The 21627-nt window shown below is 38.0% G+C and overlaps 1 protein-coding gene and 1 long non-coding RNA gene across 26 annotated transcripts in view; one reads left to right on the top strand and one right to left on the bottom strand.

Annotated features, from left to right (window-relative positions):
* The window catches only part of DLG2 (discs large MAGUK scaffold protein 2), a 979322-nt gene that overhangs the window by 944684 nt on the left and 13011 nt on the right, over positions 1-21627 (top strand). For 18 of the 25 annotated variants that reach the window (XM_064409604.1, XM_064409606.1, XM_064409607.1 and 15 more), the window contains 3 exons: positions 8309-8408; positions 12102-12143; positions 20818-20868. In XM_064409604.1, the coding sequence (XP_064265674.1) occupies positions 8309-8408; positions 12102-12143; positions 20818-20868 (193 nt within the window). Of the gene's footprint in view, positions 1-8308; positions 8409-9304; positions 9351-12101; positions 12144-20817; positions 20869-21627 lie in introns of all 25 variants that reach the window. The other 7 variants (XM_064409621.1, XM_064409623.1, XM_064409628.1 and 4 more) reach the window with 2 other exon arrangements.
* Positions 6754-21626, bottom strand: LOC135294436 (uncharacterized). The gene is made up of 2 exons (XR_010356541.1): positions 20768-21626; positions 6754-13870 (listed from the first exon to the last, which is right to left on the bottom strand). It is a non-coding gene; the product is annotated as an uncharacterized LOC135294436 (long non-coding RNA).

The raw sequence follows: 21627 nt of genomic DNA, 5'->3' as shown, positions 1-21627 counted from the left end.
ATGTGCTGGAGTAATCAAATGAAGTTCAAGTGATAAAGCAGCGCATAGCCAGAGAAATTTAACTGTACAGATTTTTGTTGTTCCAGGTTATCTTGAGGTACCCCACAAAGACATGCAGTAATTTAACAATAATGCATGTTGGGTCCAGGTATAGTCAAAAATAAAGGAAAACAAGTTAGTCTTCAGTTTTATGTCAAGGTAGCATTGCTGGCTCTGGCAGGGAACTGGTGCGCCTTAAAGAATCTTGGTTTTTAAGAAGGTGAATCAGTTCTAGAAATTGTGAAAAGATTACTATGAAATCAAATCTGAGGCTTTTACCCAGCTGAAGTGAAGAAATATGTTTCTATAGCTTTCTTTGAAAAATCCAGTAATTTGAAAAAATATCTTTCCAGTTGAATGAAAATATTAAAGTAAAAAATCTTTGTCTCTGTTTTCTGTATTTCATTTTGTTGAGAAGTAGAAATTCTAAATATCAGCCAGCAATTTGTAAGCAAAGTGGATTACAGTAGAAAATTTGAGAAATAAAGGATTTGTCGTTGAATTTAGGGAGATGATAAAAAATATTTTTGCCTATTGGCATCTTGTCACTCGAAGAAAATACTAAAAGAGTCATTTTTTAAGTTAATGAGCAATATAAGCACACATATTTTATACATTTTACCATTTTTTCTGTATTTTTTGTAATTCTGAGAGTTGCGTGGAGTTTTATTTATAGGATAATATCGTTTCTTAGGTGGTCATAATATTAGGGACTGTAGTATCTGTACTTCCTATCCCACAAGAAGTTTGTGCCATCCCTGCTTAGGTAAGAGAAATTTTTAGGAAAGTCATTGACATAAAGATATGTAGTGCAATGTTTAAATCAGTCACAGATTGAATATAACACAGTGAAAATTTGCTAGCACAGGTAAAATAGCAAAGTTTACAGCTGAGAGTTAATTGTTTTTCTTCTAAGCTGTTCCAGCAGAAATTTGTGCTGAGTTGAACTTCATGCGTGGTCTATTTTTATAACTTGCTGTCTAATATACTGAATTAAATAGTAGGAAGTCTGTATTTATATATAGATAATGCCATAGTTACTTGGCTTTTTTTCTAAAAAATTGGTTGAAGAGAAAAATTTGTAGTATTGGCAGTAGACATTGTGCCTTAGAATTAGAAAGAGAGCAACATTTTATTCTAGTAAGATATCACACAAAGATCCAGAAGTGTGGAGTTTAGCATCAACACTCATCTGGAAGAGACATGCTGTATATTTCACGCCTTTATTTCTGACTCAGTTGAATTAAAGCAGCTCAGTGATTGCCTTAGTGACTCAGAGACCATGTTTAGAAGGTTATAGGGACACAGGAACTGCCACAGTCCACCTAACTTGATATCCTGCTTGTGAGACTGTGATATGCATTAATGCAAGATGTGGGAGCTTCACCTCCTAAACAAACCTCTCTTAGAGACTGACTTTGGGGTTGTTTGCCCATGCCTTCATTTATTATAACTTTAACTGTAAGACCTAAATAAATCAATGTATTCAATTTAAACCAAGAGCCTGGTATGATTTGTCTGCTGAGCCAGACCCTTGCCATAATTCAGCCTGCTCTACCAGTCACTTGCTTTAACTCAAAAGGGAAGTTCAGAAGATTATCTTGTCCAACTCTCTTTCCATAAGTACAGTTTGAAGGCATGTAGGTACTGTAAATCTTTCTCCACTACTCCATAAGAAAGTAAAAGTAATAAAGGTCTTTATGCAACTTATTTTGTGCAATAGTCCATTTGATGCAGTAGTTTGCACTTGCACAATTACATGAATGTTGCCACAAAAAATAGTTATAAATGAGTAAGTTGGTGGGTTTTTTTAATAGCACAGATAACCAACACCTTCTGCAGGTTTATTTGCTAGTGAAATTAAGTCAAAAGATTGCATACAGACCAAAATACTACATTTCATTTTAAAATCTAAAGAAGTCAACTGGGAATCAGAGTTCTAAAAAAGATTTAAGAAAATACCTTATCATGACTGAGGAACGAAGTTCAAGTGGATAAAGGTCCTACAGTGTGCTGTAGGAAAACCTGTGGGTCTGGATGATCAGACAATCCCAAATATTTGCCAAGTGCACACTATGGTACCTTTGATCTCTGGGGCTCTTCTGACATCCTCGTTGCGCCAGGAGTGCTGGAACAGGTTCACACACACAAAGATTTATCAGCGGCATCGCAGCTGATGACATACATCAGCTCTAAGTGGGAAAGTTCCTTGTCAGGAAAAAATATTGACCAGTATAGAGGGACATTTAGGACAACTTTGCCATACATCAAATACACTTTCTGATTCCAGCTGGAGACTTGAGGAAGGAGAGGAAGACCTTCACACTGCCCATTTGGCTGCAGTGAGCTTGGCTAGGTCCAAGCCCACGCTGGACCACAGCACAACTCTGAAATGCTGTGTTTGTGAGCATCTCATCACAGAAACACAGAGGTTAGAGCTGGGAGAGGTTTGTTGTTTAGCTCTTTTCCCTCCACCACCCCCTTCTCTTCAAGCACTGCAGTGTTATTCCCCACAGTACTTAAGATTAGCAGATTTGTTTTAAATGTGAAAAAATTATCTAGGCTTTTCCACTTCCCTTGGGGCAGATTATTCTACATCCAAATTGATTTCACTGTCAAGCAGCTTTGCCCTTTTTTTATTTTCATGCTATCAGTTTCCAGTGCTGCTGCTTGAACAATTCCTTCCCACTTGTATCTTGGTGTAGAACCTGCAGATAAGTGTAAATTATTTTGGCTGTCACGTAAGCAAGGTTTTATGTTGGTGTTTCATCTTGCTAGCATTGATATAACCATGCAAATTAGCATAGAAAAGTGCTCCCTTCATACCTTGCACTAAGTTAAATACAAGTTTGCAAAATTGGAAGTACTGATTTTACGTGTTTTCTTCAAAGTCTATTAGTCTTTCTTCTCCCTCGGTAGCTTATGTTGGTAATAACTGTTGTTTTCTCAGGAATTAAAATTGAATTGCTGGCAGACAACAAGCAATAATTCAGTCTTTTTAAAAAAAAGTATTAAAATTTCGTACTTATGAATACTAAGCGCCCCTACCCTGGTCTGGAGAAGCTAGAGAGCGTGGAGTTTTTAATCAGGCTTTTACTTTTTCATTTTGGATTGCCAACACCCAAATCTCCCTACGGCTTCATGGGAGTTGAAAAATAAGCAAGCAGAGTTATTTTCATCTAAGCTTCTATTCACCCAGTTGGCTCTCACTTATCAAAACAGATTATGGTACAAAAATTCAATAAGGAATGACTGTAGCCCAGGATTGAAGCATCTAAGAAAATAAAGTCTGAACCTAACAGAACAGGGATGTCCTTCCCCTTGTATCTCATAAAAAAATCATAGGGAAGTTGGCTAGTGCTGTTTGCCAGCATTTAACTGTGTGTGCAGACTGAGAATGGAAGATCAGCATCTCAGAGAATATACTCTGTGATCCCTGGACAGCCAGGCTTACAGTTGCCACTGACAACTCCTCAGCTTATCTTCTGCATGTCTGCAGGACACCATGAGCTGCTTTCTGTGTGTGAGCCCAGGCCATGGCCAAGTTTGGGGTTACATCAGGAAAGCAAGAATGGCTCAATAGCACTGGCAATCCTCTAGATTTGGTCAGGTCATTTAACCTGAGATTTCAAATTCATCATGGCTCAGGATTGCCAGGAGAAAAAGCCCATTATAAAACCAGCAAAGTGATACATATGCTTCCAAGGAGAAATAACACTGAGTACATGTTACAGTCCAAAAATTTTCTTTCTAGTGCCAGTGCAAATTTTTGGTATGATGGGAGAGATTTAAAATATATATTATAGAGAGCTATAAAATTAAAATATTTAAATGTAGGGATTTAACAGTGTTTGAATATCCAATCTGTTATTAAAGTCAGTGTTCAAATGAGTAAATTAATCTCCCTCATACAAGAAGTGTCGGTTTAATATAGAGAAAAAGATTGCAGAGACATAATGTTGATAATAAATTGTGTAGATTTTTGTAGAAGGGTGAGTACATGAGGGATTTTCATTTAGCTTAGGCCACAATCAGGTATTAAATAAGAAGAATAAGAAAACCACATTGCAGATGAGAAGCAGTAAAATTAATTTCTCATATACACTGCTAGACCAATCTGAGAACAAAACTGACATACATAATCATATAACATAAAAACTAGGTTAAAGCATAGCTCAAACCTGCCTAAAATTAGATGGTATATGAAATCCATCTACACACTGTAAAAAAGAATTTCACAGCCAGTGCTCTGGAACAGCTTCCTCTCAGGTGGTCCCTGTACACTGGTTCCCCACTCATGACTGAGGATTAGCATTTGTTGAATGAAATGGCAAAAGAAAGAATTCCTGAAGCAGTTGGGAGTTTATTTGCTTTGAAAAAATGGATCTGTTAGAGCACTATAAAAAAATCTTTCCCCAACATATTAGCATCTTCTGCAGAGCCTAAAGAGGACAACCTGTGCCAAGAGCACATCTGCACTAAATAAGTAGGAGTTGGATCAGCTACACTAGGAAAAAAATGTGGGAAGAAGCTCAAAGTAAACAACTATATAGTTGCCTATTGCAGTATGGTGCAACTATCAAATTACTGGGTTTTGTTGTGTTTACCACTACAAAGAAAATTTTGAAATTGGATTGTTATTTAATGTTACATGAAAATTTCCTTTAAAAAACTCTACCCTATTAGCTGATGAGTAACATATTTATGGCTGCTGAGCCTAGGGAAAAACATTTAGAATACAAAACTGATGTTGACACAAAAAAGTACCCGAGTGGGTTCTTGAGAAGCAGAAACACCCAGCGGTTTAATGTCTGTCACAACCAGGGAAGGTTGGTGTGTTTAAGCCAGGCTTACATAACCGGGGACATCTGGGGGTACTTGGTCAAGCAACAGTGCACCGTGCACATCACAATTATTTTCCTTGGCTTCTTCAAAACACAGTCTATGCTTAAGAAGTATCAAACAAGGGTTTGGGGCATCAGTGAACACTGTCCTCCCCTTTTTTTTTTTCTGAGAAGAGACTCTTCCGTCGCAGATCAAGGGCTGTGAATGATGTCACTGTTCTGTTGTCAAACAACTTGTAAATTTCATTTGCCTTTTAGACTTAGGCACTTGTCTGTTTAAAGTGCCTCCTACTGCCACTGCCTAGATTATGGTGATCTGTGTGATGGCAGTGACACATACAAGTAATCTCTTGTACAGGTTTTTCACTGCAACTCAAATGCCTGAGTTATTTGCCATTACAGGTTTTTACATTATCATGGCAAAAATCCTGCAACTTACAGGGAATCCATTTTGAGGCACTTTTTCCACTGACTTTTAGAAACTCTGCCTGCATAAATGAATCAGGCTAAGCTTGCTATCACAATTCCAGTTGCATGAGACTTTTGTATCAGGTGGGGAGATGTAGGCAAATACCTCTGTCTTATTTATTCTACATCTATTTCACAGCTTTCCAGAAGCATACGGAGCCTATGGCTCCAGAGTATTTGACAGGTCCAAAGTTTCCATTGTAGTGAAATAAAATTTCTCAAATATACATCTGAGTTTTGGAGTTTAACCTTGCCACAGATCCTCATACACGTGGTCCTTTCTCAAAAAAGAGAATACACAGTCAGTGTTGGTCTCTACTCTTCCACCAACAGAGCAAAATCTGGAATTAACATGATGTGTGCAATAGAAATATGTTTTTATTCTGTGTGAGTCTCTCTCTTCTTGCTTTGCTAAGCCCCTTGTCTCTATGCATTAGAGATATAAATCATATAGATCATGATATCTCTAAGAAGCTTTTATGGGGTTGTCAGCAGGATTTCATATCCTAAAGGTGAGCCCATCAGCCTGATTTTAATACCATTTCTATTGCATACAAAACCAAAATCAAGGCTCTTGTCTTTGATTCCTTGTGAAGAAACATGCACTTAATTTAAGAAAATAAACACTTGGTAAGCTCATTCAGTTACTACTAAGGACTAACTATTTCTCTAAGTTTGCAGAGTCAGACCCACTTTAATGTTTTATAATATTTTACAGTTTCTTTGTTATTTTAAATATAAGCCCTCTGACTACACCATGCTAGTGTATATGGTCATTAATGTGAATATACACATTGATTAATCTATAGAAATATTATCACATGCATAAACATATTTGGTTATGGATATTAATATAACTAGATCAGCCATATTTTAGGAAGGGAGCTTTTTACTGGTGTGAATACAGTGACATAGTCGCACATGATATCATCTGCTGTGAATTGCCAGATTTTGATTATCCAAATTGAAGTGGAACAATATCTTATTAAAAAGGCAACCCAGTACTTGAAACAGCAAAAGGAGAAAAAGTTTATACAACAGTATGAAATATTGGTCTAATTTGATGTACACTGTTAGATTATGCTTAAATGTGAAAATATATGCTTTTCTGGTGAAAATGTACTTTCTGAAGTTTTTGCTCTAGACTGTTGGGGAAAAAATTGAAGCAATGTATACAAGTGTTATTTCTCATATATTTTCTCTGAAACACAGCATATTTATTTATTAATTTGATAATATTCACTTGAATTCCAAAGTGCTGTTTATAATTTTTAAATTCCCTTGCTTTTTGAGGTGTTATTGTTTGTATATATATTTTTCCCTTTTAAAGTGTGTAATGCCAATTGCATTACTATGTCAAATTCAGATAAATCATGACAAACAACATTTTCACAAACAGAAATTTAACATGCTACATTCCTTTATTTGGAAAAGTAAAAGAAATTATCACAGAAAACACATTTTAATTTAATTATGTCCATTAGGTCATTAAAGTGATGTAATGTGCATGTCAGTCCTCCTTTCATCCATAGATTACTTTAATCCTTCATGTGCTTTTTTTTTTTAATTCCTCTGGCTTTCTTTGCTTTGTTTTGAATTTGCATGCTGTCTGGATTATTTGTGCATGACCTCCACTTTAATTTCACATTGAATGTTTACATACTCTGAGAGATTTTCATGGATCATTTATTCTACATGTGCATTTTTTCTTTGTTTTCAGTTACTAAACTTTAAATATGCTTGAAATGTAAAAGTGGTATGAAACTTTCGTGACATGAGTATGCAACTATTTGAACAGACTTTCAGTATCCATCTTTCAGAAATACATATTTTAAACCACATTTTATTTCATTATTTCAAAATATAAGGAAAGAAGTTGTGTTCTAAGACTCAAAATATATTCCGTGGCAGAACTGGAGCCAAATACTGGTTATATTCAATTTGAGCAATGCCAAGCACATGAGATTGGTCCTTTAAACTATTTAAGAAGGTCTCTGCTGTCTTGAAGGTCATCACTTGCAGAGTCCTCTGTCTATGTTCAGTGTAAGAGACATTATAGGTCATTGTCTGACTGACAGCACAGATCACTTCAGACACACAGTCTGCAGCTCTGTGTGCCCTCAAGACTGCCAGCTTCTTTCAATTCATTCTGCAGAGGCTCTGTTTCCTTATTTAGTGTCTGAAATAAGTGTCCCAAGTAGGCAAATCCTGTTTTTACACAGGATAGTCCTGTAAGTCCTTGAAAATATTTATGAAGTCAAAGGTTTTATCATGCAAGCAAAATATGTTGATCATCATGCAATGAATCCTGCTTATCAGCAGAATTCCATTTCTAAATCATTTAGAACTAAAAGTATATCCAGAGAATCCTATGTAAATATACATCTATAAAATAAAACAAAGTTGGGTTTTTTTTCATTATGCCCGAAAGAAGCATTAAAACACACGTAAGAAGTTGTCAATAAAGAGGCCAAATAAGACATTATAAAATCAACAGCACCTACCCGTAAAGAATTTTTAATATTAATTGACGCAGGGCTGAATTCACACGCTATAAGCAAATCAAAGGCTTCTGCTTTCCACATTACAGCCTGTTCTTTTCAGACAGTTAATTAATTCTATGCACAGTCTGCTGTGATTAAAGATGGATGCCTTGATCTCAAAGCATGCTGAACCATCTGTAGCCCTTCATCCAAACAATCTAAACACTACAGTTTCCAAGTAAAGAGCTGCACATTGTGACTTCAGACCTCTGGAATCCAATTGATCCAGTCTTCAGGAGCTTTGCCTTCAAATTTCAGACCTCACCACACCCCTGATTCTTTGCAGCCACTTAGTTTGTGCTGATTTGAGTCACTACAGTTCTCTCCACTTTTACAAACTAGTTGTTTTGTCAGCATGAGTGTGACAACAATTAGACGTCCCTGTTTTTGCCCCATGCCTTTTCTCCTTCACAGTCATTCAATGACAAGCGTAAAAAGAACTTCATCTTTTCACGAAAATTCCCATTCTACAAGAGCAAGGAGCAGAGTGAGCAGGAAACAAGTGATCCAGAACGTAAGTAACCTCTTGGAGACGATGTCACATGCAGCAGCACAACAAATGGGTGACACGCATGATGCCAGTATCCCACACATCCAGGCAAATATCTGTCATAGGCAGGCAGGAGAGGTATTACTACTGTGACCAATGTTTGACTGCAGTTTGGATCCAGCTTCTCCTTCCATCTCTGGAAATACTATTTTCGGAAGAATAAAGCAGTGACCTTAACTTTTGGAAGCGGAAATATAGCTCCTCAGAGTTGTTGTGACACCTGTCATAAATCCAAAGTTGTCGCTCAGAAATATTCCCAGATCAGAATTGGCTCAAAATAAGGCAAACGTGATTTCTTTCACAATACTAAACTAATTAGTTTTTAAAATATCTATTCTAATCTTTTTTTTTGCCTTTGACTTTCACCAAGTTGATTTCCATGGGCAACTTCCCTGGAAGTTTAACAATTAAGGGAAGCAACCATGTTAACAGCTTAAAGAACTAAACTGGTTCTTGGAATGTGTACAACCACAAGCATTTATTGCTTGCTTAAATTATATAAGGAACCAGCATTATTAAAAATATTTGCTAGTTCCAAGCCCAAATATTCCCTTTTATTTTCTTATCAATTCTGTCCTAAATTTGTCCAATGAGGACAGTTTCTGGAACTTTATTTATCTGGTTGTTCCTTCTTCCTCACAACTCCAAAAGACATGTTTCACAGTCACTGCCTCTTTCTTTGGCTGAATTTCCATAGAATATGGGTCTAAATTCATTTCAGAAAGAAAAGGCAGGGATCCAGATTGCTCAATCAACATGGTCAGTCATGGTAGTATCCATTTCAACTCCACTGACTTCTTCCTTCCTCTTCTGCGGCTGTTCTTCCTTTCTCATTGCTCTCTCTGGGGACTTCCGTGCAGGACATCCCCGGATTAGGTGACGACGGTTATGGAACAAAGACTCTGAGTAAGTTCCCAGGAATGGTCACTGTAAACCCTTTTTGTTTTGTTTTGTTTTGGCTTCTGTTTCTTCTCTGAGGACCCTCCACTCCTAGCATGCACAAGATAGAGTTTTATTTGTTACCCAGCTGTGAATGCATTACAAATGTTTCAATCGTTCTGTTCTGCATGACGGTATTAAATAACATACAGTGTATCAAGCAGACACTTTCACTTCTTTTGTAATAACACCTTTTGTTTCTGACAGTATATTATTGTTCCCATCATGGCAGTTCTGTAGAGTAGCATACCTAGAACGCGTTTTGCTGCCTAGACTGTTCTGTTTCAGCAACAACCCCTCCCTCTCCATCTAAAGGGAAAATTAAACATTTTAACATGATCACATCCTGAGGAGATCAATAGAAAATTAGTTCATGCTGTTGCTTCTGCATTTTCAGCTTTTTGCATGGGAGTGTTTGTTACTTTGCTGAATTTTTAGATTAGTATTTGTTATTAATGGAAGAAGTCATTTGCAGACTAGAGAAGATCATGCATTCTCCAAAGCTAATTTTCGACCAGTTTTCACCATTAGCAACCTGTTCTCCGTCACAAAACCTTAATAATTTTTTTTTCTGATGCAGCAATCCTGTCTCAAGACTTGGTGTTGCAGAGTGTATAACGTGTCAGATAATTGCTCAGAAACAATTTTTCTTCCTCAAAATGTGAACCAGAAAAACTGTACAGAATGAAATATTTGCTGCTGACTTCTACATATATAGCTATATTAAATTCTGTATTCAGAGCTAAATGATGTAAACAAAATGCCACTTGCATGCATTTGGCTACTTGTTCCTCAGTTGTTTTTCCTTTTCTTAAGCACCAAGTAATTGGAGCAAAATGTGTGTTAATGCTGCATTGCCTACTGTCTTGTGTGTGCTTTTTAATTGCAGGAATGCACATCCATGCACACAGTTTTGGAGCTTATTCTGTTTCTGACTGAATTGTTGAAGGAACATTTTAATGGTTTAACTTAATGCCATGCAGTGGCTCACAATTTAAACATGAAAGCTTTATCTCTTGTACCAGGAAGAACAGTTCTGCAAGACTGGCTTTGTCAGTGATAGACAGCAAATGTCACTGCCACCTGAATTTTAACAATTCTGTGATCATTTAAGTGTCATAGCAACTCATTAGCAACAAATGCAAATCCTTCCCTACTAGAGAAAAGTAAAATGCTTCAGATCTGATAACCTTCCTGAATATGTGTCCTTACAAAGAGAATCATCCATAACATCCAGCCATTTGAAAGTTACCTGAATTCTGCAAATTGATATGGAACAAAGTAACACTGAGGTGTTGTATAGGCTGTAATGCCTGTATGAATATTGCACCTAGTTTTAAATTACTGGTACACCTCCAGACATTCCCATCAATCCAAATTTTGTTAGTTATCAACTCAGACATGCTTATAAATGACAGTTCTTACTACAAAGGATATTTGTTATTTTTAAATAAAGTTGTTCAGCTGTATAGCACATCATTTTTGAGATAACCCTTGTTAACTTGCTATGAAATGTCTGAAAGTCATTATGCTGTTTTCTTCAAAATTTAAGTTGAATTTTTAAAAGCTTCTTCCTAAGCCCAAGATCAAGGTTTCCCATTGCTGCTTATATCAGATACTCCTTCTCATTTTTGCTGCTCCAGTAGTCCCATCATTCCCAATCTATGAATCCTAAGCCATGTGATTGGTACATGGAGGAAAGGCAGCACCTTGCAGGGAATTTCAGCACTGTTCCTGTCTTTCTCATTAACCCAGGGTGCTCCCAGATGTACAGCCATTATACCATTGGCTTCTAAATGTCCTAGACCAGCTGAAAAATTTCAATTGCCAAATGATCTTTCAGGTGCAAAGTAATCAGCATTTCTACCAGAAAAAACACTGTTAAATGTGGTCCTGCAGACCTCCTGGAGAGCATATAGCATGATCTTACTGTCCATAAATAGTCTTCTGACTACAGTTTTGGAATTATTTTCAATCATATGGTAATAGAAACAGGACACCTGGCTTGACAAACTACAAGACTGATCCATCATGCTAGTTCTTATATTCATGTTCACCCATCCACACTGGTCTGCTAAAGGTTTTCAACCTCCAAATCCTGAGGCTAGACAATTTCTGGAAAAAGACTTCTTCCCTTTTTTTTCCTTAGTTTTTTCTTTGGCTTTGTTTTCTTTAATTTTTCCCCTTTTTGGACAGGATAGATGGGATACATTTACAATATTTTATATCAAAAATAACTTTCATGTTAATCTGTTAATCATTCTGCACAATCCTTTGGGATAGTGCACAGTGATTAAAGACATTCACAAGCTAGAAGTTTAGCAGGAATAGTTTCAATGAATTAATGATGCACATCATTGATAGTGCAGAATATGAGCAGACACTTGGATTTCAATAAATTGCTGGAGACATCAAGTGAGATCCGAGTTGATCATAATATACTTTGAAATGAAGTTATCAGAGATGTCATCTACTGTCTATCACAAAAAGTGGCACATATCAGTAGTTAATACATACAATCTCTTTCTGAAATGCCACAAGAGAGTAAGCTTTCATTTTACCTCTGTGAAATATCTGAGCATTTTCAGGTGATGTCACTGCACAGCTTTTATTTCTGCTCTGCATAACTACCTTTGCATGACTGTGGCAGTTCTTTTAAGTTTCTGCAGCTCTGTGGTGCTTGGTTATGTTCTTTAATTTGCTGTACTGTTCTTGCAGAACATGTTTCTTCTAATGCCAGCGATAGTGAAAGTAGCTACAGTAAGTTACTGCTTTCATTAGAGTCCTTTTATTTTGCATTGCTTGTTTTGTTTCTTTTATTTTGTTTCTCTCCTTGCTACTCTTTTGTTAATGTTAAAAAGATCACTGGAGCAAATGGCTTGGAATTCAAATTTATGACCATGTCTTGAGTACAAAGCCATAAAAGAAAACTGGCAAACTTTATAAGAGAAGGGAGAAAGGTTGTTACTTATGATGTATTGGGGACATAAAACTAAACCTGGCTTTGGATAGCCTATGCAAGTCAGGATTATTCCATTTAGTGACAAAAGTGCATTTCAGTGGGGGTGGGGGGAAGTTTCTTGGTGATCTTTTAAGAGTAAAGTTACTGCACAGCCATAGTCAAATCCGTAAGAGGCATCCTTTTTATAAGGTCACAATTTTTACTTGCATTTCTGCATGCCTGTATGGATGGCTAAAAAACAGTCCCAGACATTTTATTGAGCCCTTAAGTTTTGACAGTACAGATTTCCTAATTCATACTGCAGTCTTAAAAAAAGGTAAGATAGACCTTCACTGCTTAGGCACTGCCACTGAATGTCACTGCTACCATGTAGGTGGGGGTCCCAACCCTGCAACCTGATTTGCTGGGATTTACAGACTCCGTGTGATCATATAACCAAGTGGCAGATTGTAGTTCTGGGTAATTCTTAGTAATGCCCATAAATTTAACAAATATCAATATTTTTTGGATGTTCTGAAAAACAGAAAAAAAAAGGCATTAAATAAATTACTAGAAATGTAATAAAAGTTAACTAAAATGACAGAGTGCTTGCTAGATCACCCAATTGTTTCATTTATTCAAGCCATTTGCTTAACAAATCAAGTTTTCCACCAGTCACTCAGCACTTGTGCTAAGCACCCACATGCATTCAGGTAATCAATGGTATCATAGCTCATGTTTACTACTCCTGATATAACACATAGCAGTTCAGCTCTGTTGATAAACACTGGTTTGTTTCAGCAAAACAGCTAACCTTATCCTATTCAGAAATGGTAAATTAGTTTGTATTCTTTTGTACTGAAAAGGTTTCCTTGGAAAGCAATTGCCAGAGTCACAAGAAAATGGTAGGCAATCTTGAATTGCTAAGATCCAGTTCTGAACTGTTTTATTGTTAATGTGCCCTCTACTTGGGACGAAAGGCATACTTTATTTTTATTACATTTATACTGAGATACAAGATGCTTTTTCTCCTGACTGACTTTACAATCAGAAATGAATCAAAGGGTTAAATTTTCAAAAGTTTGCACAAGTCAAATCTCATCCAGACCTGTATATTTCAGGGAGAGCTCAGGTAAAAGCCCAGAGGAGAATGTAGATTGATGAACTCTCCCAAACAGCAGCCTTAATAGGAGTGCCCACTTGCAGCAAAATATTTGGAACATATCCACAAAAGCACATAAGACAGGCCAGGTAGCCAGTCCTTCACTGGCTGGGTAATAGCTTAAAATAAAGTGTATTTTTTGAGGTGCAAGAAAGGTAATCGAAACAATTTGGAAAATTTAGCTGGAATGTATATACTTGGAACAAAAAGTAGTGCTAGAGCAACAGCTGTCCATGGCAGTCACCTTCCTTCTAGAGTGGTTTCCATCTGCACAAGCTCTGCTCTCACTCCAGCAGCATCCTGTTGGCTGGATTTTCCCACACATTACTGGTATTTCAAACTTCTGCCTGGTGGAGAAGATGTTGGCAGGGATTTCTTCTCTGCCTAGAGGATAGATACGCCATTAAGAAGCAGAGGAAGACCATCTAAGGTTATTCCAAATGAAAGAGGCTTTAAAATACAGAACCTGGTCAGAACCTGGTGACCAAAGGGCCTGATTTAATTTGCTAAGGATTCACTGGTGTGTGCTAACATCATGTTTGAAGGCGTGACCTTGACAAATTAGCAGCTGTGGTTCCCACATAGAAATTATTGTTTCAGATGGCCATGGTGGCACCTGAAGTTTAACCTGACTGTGTTCAATTTCCACCTGGCCATGGTACATCAGCATATCTCCTGTGATGAATTAAAGTCCTCCTGAGTCCAGCTTATTAGTCTTTGAATCTTCTGGCAAAGAGATCTGAGATCTGGTGTGTTGACAGTATATCCCATTGCACAGCTCATCGCAGCAAATCTCCCCTAGAAAAAATATGTGTCAGGAACCAAGAAAAATCAGATGAGAGTGAGAGGTGGTCAGAGAGTGAAGTCAACAAATTGTGAGAGATGGAGATAAAAGAGATGTGGCCTGTCAAAGGAAGTTCTCTTTTCACTACAGTTCTCACTTTGTGGGACTGTTGAGAAAGGGTGCTACACTGTAAAAGATTATCAACATCTCTGATGTGGGAAGAATAATTACCAGACATATTCCTCGAAGATTTCCTAAAGTATTCCTCCTGCTTTATTTATTCCTAATGAAAGGCGAAAAAAAATAGTGCCCAAGGTAACATTCCTGGCAGAAGAAGTCAGCATGCAGTTACTATTTCTGCTATTCTTGTTTGCCTCTGGGTAGCTGGGAATGGAGCTCAGCATCAGCCACTGCAACAGAACCAAGTTTGTATTAACTACATTTGGACCCAGCCATGTTGCAGAGCTGTTTCTCAGTGTGATGTAGTGTCACTTTGAGGAGAGTCTGTGTGTTCAAGGTGAGGCACTGCAAGTTATTTTGCAATGACACCATGTCTGTTGATTTGGAAACTCATCTAGTCCTCAATCTCTGCACTGGTGACATAGAGCATACTGGTGACATGCAGAGGAGAAAAAAAAAGTAAAGCTGGAAAATTAATGGGGAGCAAATGGAAAACCACTGGAGGAATCCAGGGGTGTGCATGGGGTTGTGACCCTGTCCCTGTGCCTCCTGAATTTTCTGTTTCCCCAGAAAATCAGCAGGAAGAAAAGGGTTGCCTGCCCCACTGCTTTCTGAGCTGTGGCAAGCGGGGGCAGAGTGACTGTAAAGCTGCCTGGTGGAAAAGGATCTGAAGGTGCTAGTCAGCAGCATCTGAACATGAGCCAGCAGTGCCCAGGTGGCCAGGAAGGCCAGTGACATCCTGGCCTGGATGAGCAATGGTGTGGCCAGCAGGAGCAGGGCAGGGATTGTCCCCTGTACTTGACACTGGTGAGGCCTCACCTCAAATCCTGTGTTCAGTTCAGGGCCCCTCACTGCAAGAAAAAACACTGAGGGGCTGGAGCGTGTCCAGTGAAGGGCAGTGGAGCTGGGGAAGGGTCTGGAGCAGAAGTCTGATGAGGAGCAGATGAAAAGAGGTTGTAGTGAGGTGGAGTTAGTCTCTTTTCCCAAGTAACAAGCAACAGGACGAGGAAATGGCCTTGAGTTGCACCAGGGAGGATACAGATTAGATAACAGACAGAATTTCTCCACTGAAAATATCAGGCAATGGAGCAGGCTGCCCATGGATGTGGTTAATTCACCATCCCTAGAGGGATTTAAGTCACATGCTCAGGGACATGGTTTAGTGTGACTTGGCAGAGTTGGACTTGTTTTTTCCAACCTAAATGATTCTATGCTTCTATGATTCTATGAAATCATCAATTCACACCTTGGCCAGAACAAAGAAAATAGGTGTGGGCAGGAAATGACTGGCAAATGCAGGGTGTTCTCCTGCAGACCTTATTATATATCCCTATGAAAAGAGGCCAGTTGGAGTCCAGAGTGCGGTGTTCTGCATTTTTTCTAGTGGGTCTCTGGCAATTGTTTTAACATATTTCTCTAACTTTTGCTTCTCATGATTACCATTTAGTGAAAAGTAGCTAGTGTCAAAACCTGTACTACTTGATCATTCCTAGAACCATTCCAAACCAGCAATATTGAAGGATTCTGAGAAAAGTCCAAGCTGTGACCTGGACAGTGAGGAATAGAGGGGGGTCACAAATTAACTGGGCTTTTTCTAGGAAATATTCTGATGTGTTCATTATTTTTTAGAAAAATGCATTTCTTAAAAATTTAAATATTTAGCTGAAGTATTGATTATATCTCCAGGGTTAAAAAAAAAAAGAAGCCAGATTTTTTTTTTTAACTTCAAAAATATAATTGAAAGTCCTCCAATGTGGTCTGAAGAGAAAATTCTTTGACCATTTCTAAGCAACAAGAAGTTCGAAAAAGTAAACCAGATTTCTTCTGCTGGTGCCATTAACACTTGGTTTGTTATAAAAAGTAGGGCTGGAGCCAACAGTGGGATATTCTTTCTCCCAGCAGATAACCTGCAGCTCTGTTAATTCCAGGGCAAACCACAGACACCTTTGAGAGCAGAATCTAACCCTTTATAAATAATAGTGTTTTGGGGCCAGGAACAAATGCTGGCTAGATCCTGAAGGGGATGAGTTGCTACACAGCTGCTGCTGAATCACACAGCCACGCTCTTATGAGGTCTATGTTGGTTTATTTGTTCCTGCTCTCAGCAGTAAATCCAAGTTTGCAGAGTGGTGTATAAAGTCCTGGTCTAGCAGAAATTTGTTCTTTTTGTGATAAGGACACATACAGCCAATTTTTACTTATCCCTGGACCAGTTAATCAAACCATGATTCAAAGTTTATTTTGAGCTCTGTAACTTAAAATGTTCTGATTTCTTTTTCAAATCAAGCTTGTAAGGACAGATTTTTTTACCACAGACTCATCAGTTTTTATTTTGTGAGACACGATTTTCATAATGGGCATGAATTTCAAGTCTTGCTCCTGCATATATGTTGTAACACTCTTACACATAGTTCAGTAAAGGTTTTTACAGCTGTCATCAAAATTACACACACATTGTCGCATCTGTTTAGTCTAATTGCATAACTGGTTGTGATTGCACCACTTACCTAGAGAGGCAATACATAACTAAAAGTTAAAAATAAGGAAAAGTGGTAGGAAAAAACTTCTACGTTCTGTCAGCAAATCAGAAAGTCACTCTTCTAATGAGATTTGAAGATTCATAACAAGGTTAAAGGAGTCTTGATTATTGCAATAGGTTATTGATTAATAAGGACACTTGCATTGGCTCCCAGAATTACTGTATTATTCAGGTATACTCAAACTGGCATAAGTATTGAAGTCTCATTTTATACCCACACAGCTGTATTGATCTTTGCCCATAAACAATTTCTGAGTCTTAGGTTCATGCTCAGACCACTGATGATCATTTTATGTATTGGATTTCCAGCCTTTCATAGCTATCAATAAATTTCCAAAAATCATGTGTTCACATAAATAGGGCCCCCAGCAAGGGGATTTTGAACCAAATAGAGGCTGGGATATTGTCCAGTGCAGCCTGTGCAAAAGAAAAACAACAAGAAATTGATTTTGCCAAGATCTTGCAAATACATCTTAGGTCATTCATACATTATCCCAAAGCCTAAATGGATGGTGGCAGTAAAACAAACCTTCTTTGATTTTAAATTCAGGTGAGCAACAATATTCAGACAATAGCTTGAAAATTAAATTATTTGGCTCATCTACAAGAATTTCACGTGTACTGGTGGTAACCACCACCAGTAGTCCAACCATTTTAATGAACCCAAAAATTCTCTTTGATTTTTTTTAATCATAAATTACTTCTAGATGTCTTCATTACTACTACTTTTTTTTTAATTCATCTACTTAGATATCTTTTCAGATTTTTTCATTCACAGGCATTAATAGGATGCCAAAGTCTATGTATTTCCACTGCATAGGTTGCTGGATTAGGGAGGGTGTTTACATGGAGGCTGCCCCATGGCAGCTCACAGCAGCTCTCCCACCCCATTATCCACACAGTGAGTGCAGGTACACCAGACCTGTGGAAGCCCTGGATGCTCTGGCATGGCAGTAGGAAATGGGGCCTTTTTATGGGTTACATGAAAAATGCCTGATACCTGCCAGGTCTGCAATGAAACTGGCTTTGAGTCTTTCACAGGCTCTCTGCCATCTAATCAGAAAGGAAAAACAGAGGCATCACACTAACTCCATTTCAGAGCTACCCATCTGAAACCCTACCAAATCCCTTAAAAAGATTAAATTAATACTCCTTATGAAATTTATCTGGCAGTACAGGACCTCACTGCCCATTTATAGAGGTTATGAATTACAACAAACTCCAGATTATTCTTCTATTCCTAAGCATGAGAAAACAACAAAAGGCAGACCAAGAACAAAGGGAAGCAGGGAGTGGCCCAGAGAAAGTGCAAGTTCTCAAGTTCTCCAATAATTTTACCCATAAGTGTATTACATTTAGGAAACTTTCCCCTTTTTTGTCTTCCATTCCCTTATTTTATTTATTTTCTTCTCTTTTTGACTTGATGGGATTTGACTGAAGAACAGGGGAACATACCAAAATCCTACAGAAAGGTCTTTTTCTTTTTCTCTTTTTGTTTTATCTGTTAAATGTCACGAAGATTTTCCAGATCAATACAGCTAACCTGTGCTAATTAAGCTGTTAACGTGGGTGTTAAATGAGGCTTAGGCAAATGATAAGTGCCTGTGTCCTGATAGATTTCACACTGTGTCTTACACCTCAAAGCCATCACAAGGTTATAGCAGCCTGATTATTGATTGACTCTAGAACTCTCCATTATACTTAATACTTTATGGACTGCTTGCAGTACTGACTGAGTGGAGATCATTAAAGAGTACCATCTGCTGTAGTTAACATGCAAAACACCTCTGAGGACCTACAGGATTTTGTCTGGACTGTACCTGGCAGGATTTTATTCACTTAGAAATTTAAGCTTCCTTAGTCCTTTTTCCAGAAAAGAAAAATAGTAGAAATGGTGCAGCTTTTCCCCACAGTCACACTCCCATGTTGAGTCTGGAACTGAGAGATGAAGATCCTTACTTCAGGAAGATGTCTGTTTTTAAGTTCTAGTATATCACAGTCACCCTCAAATACTTTCTCCATACTTGCTGCAATACTTTCCAATGGCTTAAACTTCAGCACATTTTGAGTGGGCTGGAGAACTTTTCTTTGCCTTTAACCTGTCCACAGATGCAGAAGACATCTGTAAAACAGGTTTATTTTTCTCCCTAGCCCATACCCTACACAGAGTGTGGATGTACCAAAAGCTTTAGTATGGGAACGTGTCTTCCAGAGACTGGACAAAAAGTATAAACACTCAAGCCTCAGGTTTCTGAAATTAGTGAAATGAAATGCCTGCTGTGGATCTGTTTGCTGTTGAAAAAAATATCAAATTTAAGACGGTATTAAGACAGGCTCCTCTCCATTAGACTGGTGTGTGATGGCTTCATTGCCCACTCTGACTTTCTCAGGGAGTTGAAAAATATAACCTTGGCTTCTGTAGAGTAGAGGACACACAGTGCAGGAGGATCCTAGTCCACCCTAGAGAGTGGATTTTTTCATCTCCAGAGAAGTGAGACGTCCTGAGTTCTACATCACCTCTAAAATTTACTGAGAACCTTAAGGGAAACCAATACATGTGATACATAAAACCTAGTGTAATAATAATTCTAGGTTTCCAACTTTGCAAAAAGCCAAAGAAAAGTGATTACAATATCAAACATTTGCAAACAGAAAAGAAAATCCCTTGTCCACATTCCTCATATGTTATATGGCCTTATCTTCAAATGCTTTCTAATCTCTTCCTTTTATTAAAAATTAGTTCTCTCCTTTGCTGCCTCAGCACCATTGCTAGGCAGGAGTTGGTCCTGTCAGTTCCACCCACCTGTGGATCTTCTCAGAGACTAACCCTGAACTGAGCAAAAACAAAGTCATCATTTTAAAATTTGCTAATATGTATTTAGAGCCTGCCAGAGCTCTTATGTGGTACCAAGTATGTGACAGTGACCCAGAAAGAGAAATGAGCAGGAATTATTCATGCTTTAGGTGAAGAATCCTTCTCCCTGTTCTCTTTCATTCCCTTGGATGGGAGGACAGCAATGCATCAGGATTGCACACCTTCACCCAAGTCATGGTCCATATAGTGTCACTTGTTTCTCATGGCAAATTTCTCTGCTTTAGTCCCCTAAATATCACCATGAGGAAACAGCACTGTCCTAAAAGGGCATAGGGAGGACAAATATATACAATATGATGCTGTGAGACCTTCACTGAAGAAATTCAAAACCTGCCTAGACATGATCCTGTACAACCTGTTCTAGGTGCTTTAGCAGGGGGATTGGACTAGGTGATGTCCAGAAGCTGAAAGTCCCTTTTAGCCCCAACCATTGAGTCTGTGGTTTGTGTCCAGGGAAAGGATAAGGATCAGAAAATAGCTCACAGCTAAATGTTAGGCTGTGAATGCACTGGACTTGGAAGCTATGCACTGAAGGACAATCAACCAAAATATATATCTATTCTGTACATTAAAATTGTTTTGTCTAGGTACCCTGTTGATTTACTCTGCAGCAACATGTTAGGACCTTAACAATAGGCAAAGTATTGCATCTCAAATTGGTGCACAGTCTTTATAAACAGCCTTGTATCAAATCACAAATAAAGGTATGTTGCCCATCAATAAAAAACACCAACTTCAGTAAATAGAATTGAAACATTTGGAAGGGGAGGGTGGGGAAGAAAAAAACTGTGTCCATACCTGAAAGTTAAAATGGAGTTGGAATGGTTCAGGTGAGAGGCTTATCAAGATAGAAGTTTGAATCTGGTCTGTCTCTATGTGAAGCATTTTATCAAACTTAAGTACCTGACATGTTACTCATCGGCTTCAATCTCTTCTCTTTCTTCTCTCACCAGGAGGCCAAGAGGACTGCATCCTTTCTTATGAACCTGTCACAAGACAGGAAAGTAAGTTTCATCTTCTTTTCTATCACTCTTCCTTATGTTTTTCATTTCAGAGTTTGGGGGCCAGTGGAGCGGTAAGCCTTGCTCTGCCAGTCCCAGATGCACTGTGGCTTCCTTTTCTTGGACATTCAGTCTATTTTTATATGAAAAAAACCCTGATGTTATGGTATTCCTTGGAAGTCACCGCTTGTTAACATTCCCAGGACTCTTCTCCCCAGTACATTCTCATGGACTTTACCAGTACAAAAACTTAATCAGTTTACAAAATATTGATGTAGGTTTTCTAGATTTATTGCGATATTGTCACATAAAAAGCCTTTACTATTTTGCTTCTCATGTGATGTGTGCCACTGTCCAGGGCAGACAAACATATGGAAAGGCAACTTAAAATGGGAGCACATCCATCTGGTGTAATGGAGGATGCACTCATATAACTTGAGGTGAAAAAAGGGCTACAATAGCCTTTCCCTACCTCATGGAAGAGTCCATCTGCAAGCATTTGGGAGTGGCCTTGTTGAGTCATAGCAAATATATCTATGCTTCTACACAGTCATTTGACTTGTGCATGGACTGTCACAGAGCTCTGCAGTGGTACTCATTTCATTCCCTTTTTTCATGTCAAGAAATAAAATATTCATCAATAAAATGTGCACCTAAATTTTCACTTCATACACAAAGACAAAAACTCTGGTTAGTGATATTTGGGTGCATTTATTTATTATTGTGGTAAGATCATGAAAATGTGATCCTTTTGTTTTTCAG

Source organism: Passer domesticus, chromosome 2, assembly GCF_036417665.1.
Source record: "Passer domesticus isolate bPasDom1 chromosome 2, bPasDom1.hap1, whole genome shotgun sequence".
NCBI classification, from domain to species: Eukaryota; Metazoa; Chordata; class Aves; order Passeriformes; family Passeridae; genus Passer; species Passer domesticus.
This window is presented reverse-complemented; position numbering and strand designations above follow the sequence as displayed.